This window comes from Staurois parvus, unplaced genomic scaffold (genome assembly GCF_062004578.1).
Source record: "Staurois parvus isolate SC_StPar_1 unplaced genomic scaffold, SC_StPar_1.0 ptg000151l, whole genome shotgun sequence".
Classification (NCBI taxonomy): Eukaryota; Metazoa; Chordata; class Amphibia; order Anura; family Ranidae; genus Staurois; species Staurois parvus.
Window position 1 is genome coordinate 23,732,602 of NW_028317947.1, and position 8,756 is coordinate 23,741,357.

Genomic DNA, 8,756 nt, shown 5'->3' on the forward strand with positions numbered 1-8,756 from the left:
GAAGTGGCACAGGCGAGGGAAATTTCAGGCCTCGCTCAGCTGCAAGCAATGTCTACACTGGGAAATACAACGTGTGGGCACATCGGGAGGGTTTACTAAAGCCAAATAGGCAGTTCACAAGAAGAATTTTCCCAGAGCTCAGTGAATGAGGTGAAGCTCTGCTTGTATTACAGGTACTGATATAGTGCCGTCAATTTACATATATTGTACATTCACATCAGTCCCTAACCCTCAAGGGGTGTACAATCTAAGGTCCCTAACTCACATTTATACATACACATACTAGGGCCAATTTAGACAGGAGCCAATTCACCTACCAGCATGTCTTTGGAGTGTGGGAGGAAACCAGAGTACCCGGAGGAAACCCATGCAGGCACAGGGAGAACATGCAAACTCCAGGCAGGTGGTGCCGTGGTTGGGATTCGAACCAATGACCCGAGTACTGCCAGGCGGAAGTGCTAACCATTTAGGCGTTGTGCTGCCCAGTCCCTAACCCTCAAGGGGTGTACAATCTAAGGTCCCTAACTTACAGTCATACATACATATACTAGGGACAATTTAGACAGGAGCCAATTAACCTACCAGCATGTCTTTGGAGTGAAACCGGAGTACCCAGAGGAAACCCACGCAGGCACAGGAAACTTCAGGCAGGTGGTGCCGTGGCTGGGATTCAAACTCAAGACTCTAGTACTGCCAGGCGGAAGTGCTAACCATTTAGCCACTGTGCTCTCTACTGACTTTGATCATTCACAGGTAACAAAAATGGTGAGATGGTCTGGGGTATAAAACATATCAAGAGCGACTTCAGGAACTTAACATGTACAGTCTGGAAAGAAGGGAAAGGGGAGACATGATTGAAACCTCTAAATACATCAAGGAGGGTGAATAAGGTTCAGGAGGGAAGTATTTCCAACATGAAATCAAAATTAAGAACACGGGGACATGACCTTAAACTAACTGGAGGAAAGTTCAAAACTAATCTCAGAAAGTACTATTTTACTGAAAGAGTAGTTGATGCTTGGAATAAACGTCCAGCAGAGGTAGTGAGCCAGTCAGCAGTAAATAGCTTCAAACATGCGTGGGACAAGCCTAGATCTATACAATCTAAGGTAAAATGGTTAGCGCTTCCACCTGGCAGTACTCGGGTCGTTGGTTCAAATCCCAACCACGGCACCATCTGACTGGAGTTTGCATGTTCTCCCTGTGCGTTGGTTTCCTCCGGGTACTCCGGTTTCCTCCAACACTCCAAAGACATGCTGGTAGGTGAATTGGCTCCTGTCTAAATTGTCCCTAGTATGTGTATGTATGAATGTGAATTAGGGACCTTAGATTGTACGCCCCTTATACACCGTATACCCCTGTACACCACTAAATAACTACAACTAGGGCCGAGATCTACAGATCACTAAATAACTACAACTAGGGCCGAGATCTACAGATCACTAAATAACTACAACTAGGGCCGAGATCTACAGATCACTAAATAACTACAACTAGGGCCGAGATCTACAGATCACTAAATAACTACAACTAGGGCCGAGATCTACAGATTACTAAATAACTACAACTAGGGCCGAGATCTACAGATCACTAAATAACTACAACTAGCTGCCAGTGCACAGCATAGTGCCAGGGTGGAAGCTGTCAGTGCCGAAAGGCTCTGTAAATTGAGCAATCATGACAGAAGTGTCACACAGGTTACAGTAATACACAGTGCACATATTGCTGTCAGTGCAGAAAGCAGTGTTCCACACGGCAGTGCTGTGCACACTGTCAGATGAATGTATTGGTTCAGAGTAGGATGTCCTGCACAGACCTGTTAGAGAAGAGCACAGATTACCACACAGTCCTGTAGAGTCCTGCAAGAAAAGAGCCGCATCCAACAGAGCACAGTCCACACAGTGCAGTGTCCTACCCAGGAGAAAAGTGCACTCTGAACACTTTACACCAGTGCTCTCCAAACTGCAGCCCTTTGCTTGTCTTTATCTCTTGCCCACAGAGCACTATTCCTCTCACTGATACCAAAGATGGGACACCATTCCTCTCACTGACACCATTGATGGGGCACCATTCCTCTCACTGACACCAAAGATAGGACACCATTCCTCTCACTGACACCAAATATGGGACACCATTCCTCTCACTGACACCAAAGATGGGACACCATTCCTCTCACTGACACCAAAGATGGGACACTATTCCTCTCACTGACACCAAAGATGGGACACTATTCCTCTCACTGACACCAAATATGGGACACCATTCCTCTCACTGACACCAAAGATGGGACACCATTCCTCACAATGACACCAAATATGGGACACCATTCCTCTCACTGACACCAAAGATAGGACACCATTCCTCTCACTGACACCAAAGATGGGACACCATTCCTCTCACTGACACCAAAGATGGGACACCATTCCTCTCACTGACACCAAAGATGGGACACCATTCCTCTCACTGACACCAAAGATAGGACACCATTCTTCACACTGACACCAAAGATAGGACACTATTCCTCACAATGACACCAAAGATAGGACACTATTCCTCACAATGACACCAAAGATGGGACACTATCGTATTTTTTTTATTTCAATAGAATTTTTTTAAATCAAATTTTAATAAAATGCTTTTGGAGTAAAAATCTATCTTAAGATAGTATTCTATTTAGATACATTAATAATTTAGTTTAATAATTTAGTTTAGTGCATAGAACACATGACTGAACTAACTTGTCAGTGTAATTGGCCCCCCACAGTACACAACCCTCTCAGTACACAGCACTATACTCAGTGTCAGTACATAGCTGTATAATGCTGAGCTCAGTGTCAGTACAGTGTCGGTGTCGTGTACAGCGGGAGTACAGTGTCGGTGTCATGTACAGTGTCGTGTATAGTGGGAGTACAGTGTCGGTGTCATGTACAGCAGGAGTGTAGTGTCGGTGTCATGTACAGCGGGAGTAGTGTCGGTGTCATGTACAGTGTCGTGTACAGTGTCGGTGTCGTACAGTGGGAGTACAGTGTTGGTGCCATAAAGTGTCGGTGCCGCGCACAGTGGGAGTAGTGTCGGTGCCGCGCACAGTGGGAGTAGTGTCGGTGCCGCGCACAGTGGGAGTGCGCAGTCGGTGCCGCGCACAGTGGGAGTGCGCAGTCGGTGCCGCGCACAGTGGGAGTGCGCAGTCGGTGCTGTGTAGTGTCTGTGTCGTGCACAGTGGTAGTGCACAGTCGGTGCCGTGTAGTGTCGGTGTCCTGCACAGTGGGAGTGCACAGTCGGTGCCGTGTAGTGTCGGTGTCGTGCAGTGCACAGTGGGAGTACACAGTCGGTGCTGTGTAGTGTCGATGTCGTGCACAGTGGGAGTACACAGTCGGTGCTGTGTAGTGTCCGTGTCCTGCACAGTGGGAGTACACAGTCGGTGCCGTGTAGTGTCGGTGTCCTGCACAGTGGGAGTACACAGTCCATACCGTGTAGTGTTGGTGCCGTGCACAGTGAGAGTACACAGTCGGTGCCATATAGTGTCGGTGTCGTGCACAGTGGGAGCACACAGTCGGTGTCGTGCACAGTGGGAGTACACAGTCCGTACCGTGTAGTGTCGGTGCCGTGCACAGTAGGAGTACACAGTCAGTGCCGTGTAGTGTCGGTGCTGTGCACAGTGGGAGTACACAGTCGGTGCCGTGCACAGTCCGTACCGTGTAGTGTCGGTGCCGTGCACAGTAGGAGTACACAGTCGGTGTCGTGTAGTGTCGGTGCCATGCACAGTGGGAGTACACAGTCGGTGCCGTGTAGTGTCGGTGCCGTGCACAGTGGGAGCACACAGTCGGTGTCGTGTAGTGTCGGTGTCGTGCAGAGTGGGAGTACACAGTCCGTACCGCGTAGTGTCGGTGCCGTGCACAGTAGGAGTACACAGTCGGTGCCGTGTAGTGTTGGTGCCGTGCACAGTGGGAGTACACAGTTCGTACCGTGTAGTGTCGGTGCCGTGCACAGTAGGAGTACAAAGTCGGTGCCGTGTAGTGTGGGTGCCATGCACAGTGGGAGTACACAGTTCGTACCGTGTAGTGTCGGTGCCGTGCACAGTAGGAGTACAAAGTCGGTGCCGTGTAGTGTGGGTGCCGTGCACAGTGGGAGTACACAGTCCGTACCGTGTAGTGTCGGTGCCGTGCACAGTGTGAGTACACAGTCGGTGTCGTGTAGTGTCGGTGTCGTGCACAGTGGGATTACACAGTCGGTGTCGTGTAGTGTCGGTGTCGTGCACAGTGGGATTACACAGTCGGTGTCGTGTAGTGTCGGTGTCCTGCACAGTTGGAGTACACAGTCGGTGCCCTGTAGTGTCGGTGTCATGCACAGTGGGAGTACACAGTCGGTGCCCTGTAGTGTCGGTGTTGTGCACAGTGGGAGTACACAGTCGGTGTCGTGTAGTGTCGGTGTCGTGCACAGTGGGAGTACACAGTCGGTGCCCTGTAGTGTCGGTGTCGTGCACAGTGGGAGTACACAGTCGGTGTCGTGTAGTGTCGGTGTCGTGCACAGTTGGAGTACACAGTCGGTGCCCTGTAGTGTCGGTGTCATGCACAGTGGGATTACACAGTCGGTGCCGTGTAGTGTCGGTGTCCTGCACAGTGGGAGTACACAGTCGGTGTCGTGTAGTGTCGGTGTCGTGCACAGTTGGAGTACACAGTCGGTGTCGTGTAGTGTCGGTGTCGTGCACAGTTGGAGTACACAGTCGGTACCGTGTAGTGTCGGTGTCGTGCACAGTTGGAGTACACAGTCGGTGTCGTGTAGTGTCGGTGCCCTGCACAGTGGGAGTACACAGTCGGTGTCGTGTAGTGTCGGTGCCCTGCACAGTGGGAGTACACAGTCGGTGCCGTGTAGTGTCGGTGTCGTGCACAGTGGGATTACACAGTCGGTGCCGTGTAGTGTCGGTGTCATGCACAGTGGGAGTACACAGTCGGTGTCGTGTAGTGTCGGTGTCGTGCACAGTTGGAGTACACAGTCGGTGTCGTGTAGTGTCGGTGCCCTACACAGTGGGAGTACACAGTCCGTACCGTGTAGTGTCGGTGTCGTGCACAGTGGGATTACACAGTCAGTGTCGTGTAGTGTCGGTGTCCTGCACAGTTGGAGTACACAGTCGGTGTCCTGTAGTGTCGGTGTCGTGCACAGTTGGAGTACACAGTCGGTGTCCTGCACAGTGGGAGTACACAGTCGGTGTCGTGTAGTGTCGGTGTCGTGCACAGTTGGAGTACACAGTCTGTGTCGTGTAGTGTCGGTGTCGTGCACAGTTGGAGTACACAGTCTGTGTCGTGTAGTGTCGGTGTCGTGCACAGTTGGAGTACACAGTCGGTGTCGTGTAGTGTCGGTGCCCTGCACAGTGGGAGTACACAGTCCGTACCGTGTAGTGTCGGTGTCGTGCACAGTGGGATTACACAGTCGGTGTCGTGTAGTGTCGGTGTCCTGCACAGTTGGAGTACACAGTCGGTGTCCTGTAGTGTCGGTGTCGTGCACAGTTGGAGTACACAGTCGGTGTCGTGTAGTGTCGGTGTCCTGCACAGTTGGAGTACACAGTCGGTGTCCTGTAGTGTCGGTGTCGTGCACAGTTGGAGTACACAGTCGGTGTCCTGCACAGTGGGAGTACACAGTCGGTGTCGTGTAGTGTCGGTGTCCTGCACAGTGGGAGTACACAGTCGGTGTCGTGTAGTGTCGGTGTCCTGCACAGTGGGAGTACACAGTCGGTGTTGTGCACAGTCCGTACCGTGTAGTGTTGGTGCCCTGCACAGTTGGAGTACACAGTTGGAGTACACAGTCGGTGTCGTGTAGTGTCAGTGCCGTGCACAGTTGGAGTACACAGTCGGTGCCGTGCACAGTTGGAGTACACAGTCGGTGTCGTGTAGTGTCAGTGCCGTGCACAGTGGGAGTACACAGTCGGTGTCGTGTGGAGCGCTGTGCTCGGCGTTGCTCCCGGCACTCACCCATATTGGCGGTGTGGGTGTGTCTCCGTCCTCCCTCTCTCCCCCGGACCCGGCCTGCTCTCCGTTCCTCGTCCTCCCCTGTCAGCCCGCGGGCGGCTCCGGTCACCTCATATCCGGGTCTCCTCGTTCTTCGGGCTCTCCAGGCCTCACGCATGCGCAGACCCCTACTTCACACCGGTAGGCAGAGCTGTCAGTCATCTGAGGGCGGGACAAGCGGTGTCCAATAAGAGGACGTCAGTGTACGTGAACAGAACGTCCTGACGCACTGGCAATTTCCCTGACAGCTGTCTCAGGCCATGGGAGGAGTCTGGGTTACTATGGGAATAACAAAGCAATAGCAGCCTGCAGGAGGTCGTTTGTTTACACAGTGTGTGCCCTCCTCCTCCCCACACAGCAGATGTACAGTTGTGCTCAAAAGTTTGCCTCCCCCGACAGAAATTGTGCCATTGATATTACAAATATGACTGATCATGCCAAAAAATGCTTTTATTGAAGGATGATGAGCATATGAAGCCATTTATTATCAAATAGTTGTTTGGCTCATTTTTAACCTTCTCCCACCCGCCATATAGCGTAATGAGGGGCACAAGGAGGTTCTCTCGTTCTGGGAGGACGTCATATGACGTCCTCCCATTCTCACCGCGCATGCGTGGCTCCGGGAGCGTGCAGTGCGGCGATCGGTGGTGTGCTGTTTCCCTTGGACACAGCACATCACCGATCAATGAAAAGAGCCAAAGATTTCGGCTCGGTCATGTGATCAGCTGTGTCCAATCACAGCTGATCTCATGTAAACAGGGAAATGCCGGTTATGGGCATTTCTCTCCTCTTGCGCTGTCACGCTGCCAGAGGAGAGGAGAGCCGGAAATCGGCATTCCGCGGAGGAACATGTACACTGATCATCAGGGCACTGCTGATCAGTGTGCCCTGATGATCAGTGTAGCCCCAGCAGTGCCACCTGTCAGTGTACATCAGTGCCAGATATCAGTGCCTACCTGTGCACATCAATGCCACATAGTGCCTACCAGTGCTCATCAATGCTACATATCACTGCCCATATGAGCTGCCTTTCAGTGTCACCTATCTGTGCCAGTCAGTGCCGCCTATCAGTGCCAGTCAGTACCGCCTATCAGTGCAACCTAACAGTCCCAGTCAGTGCCACCTATCAGTGCCCGTCAGTATTACCTATCAGTGCCATATATGAGTGTTACCTTTCAGTGCCCATCAGTGATGCCTGTCAATGCCCATCAGTGCCACCTATCAGTGCCCATCACTGCAGCCTCATTAGTGCATTTCAGTGAAGGAGAAAAATCACTTATTTACAAAATTTTAAAACATAAACGAAGAAAAAAACAATTTTTTTCCCAAAAATTTTCAGTGGTTTTTGGTTTGTTTAGCAAAAAATAAAAAACCCAGAGGTGATTAATTACAACCAAAATAAAGCTCTGTCACAAAAAAATGATAAAATTTCATATGGGTACAGTGATGCATGACCGCGCAATTGTCATTCAAAGCGCAACAATGCTGAAAGCTGAAAACTGGCCTGGGCAGGAAGGGGGTATAAGTGCCCTGTAGGCGAGGGGTTAAATCATAAGGATAACAGAAATCACCCGAATGGCCCGGAACAAAATTTTACATCCCCTGGAATGTTTGGCCTTGGTACAGACACACAAGGTGACACACACAGGTTAAAATACCAATTAGAGGTTAATGTCCCACATCTGTGGCTTTTTAGCCGCTTCCATATCGGGCACTTTTACCCCCTTCTTGCCCAGGCCAATTTTCAGGTTTCAGCGCTCTCACACTTTGAATGACAATTGTGCGGTCACACAACATTGTACCCAAACTAAAATGTTATCATTTTCTTCACATAACTAGCGCTTTCTTTGGGGGTTTTTATTTTTTGCTAAATTAACAAAAAAAGACCAAAAATTTTGAAAAAAAATACACATTTGTTTCTGTTATAAAAGTTTGCAAATAAATAATTGTTCTTCATAAATTTAGGCCAAGATGTATTCTACTACATGTCTTTGGTGAAAATAACCCAAATTAGTGTTTATTATTTAATTGTAGGAAAGTTATAGAGTTCACAAATTATGGGATATATCTGAAAATTGATCAATCCTGAAGTACTGACGGCCAATCTGATTTCTTGAGGTCCAAGAATGTCAGAACAGTACAGATATTCCCCAAATGACCCCCTTTTTGCAAAGTAGACAGACCAACGTATTTCATAAGAGGCATGGCGAGTTTTTTGAAGTTTTTTGTCATAATTTTTGGTAATGAAGTAAAAAAAAGGATTTGCACTATTTTTTATTTTTTTTTTACATACTGTCGCCAGTGCAGTACAGCACCATCATATAACTGGCATGGCGGTGATCAGGGACACTGACTGGTGACAGTACGAAAAAAAATAACTTTTTTTATTATTTTTTATTACATTTTTTTAAGATTTGTTTTTCATATTTCACTATGACCAAAGTAGTATAATGTTATCATAGTAACATTGTACTACTTTGAGGAAGTGATCTATATATATATATATATATATATATATATATATATATATATATTTTTTTTTTTTTTTTTTTTACACAATTTGCTTATAGCAAATAATTACTTTGCTATAAGCAAGCATTTACCTGAATGACATCGATTCATTCAGGATTGTTTTTTTTCTTAACACAGTTGGGCTGTGATTGGCCCAGCTTGTGCATGTGATCGCTGTGACCATTCACAGCTAGCCACACTTGTATACAATGGATGGCATGACAGGAAGCCATCCATTGTATACAA

At 48.7% G+C, this 8,756-nt stretch overlaps 1 protein-coding gene across 2 annotated transcripts in view; it reads right to left on the reverse strand.

The window, feature by feature from the left end:
• Positions 1–6,125, reverse strand: part of MAP3K3 (mitogen-activated protein kinase kinase kinase 3) — a 41,108-nt gene extending 34,983 nt beyond the window's left edge. For both annotated transcript variants that reach the window (XM_089674677.1, XM_089674676.1), the window contains exon 1: positions 5,964–6,125. In XM_089674677.1, the coding sequence (XP_089530803.1) occupies positions 5,964–6,117 (154 nt within the window). In that variant the 5' untranslated portion in view covers positions 6,118–6,125. The remainder of the gene's footprint in view (positions 1–5,963) is intronic.
• Positions 6,126–8,756: the final 2,631 nt, after the last annotated feature.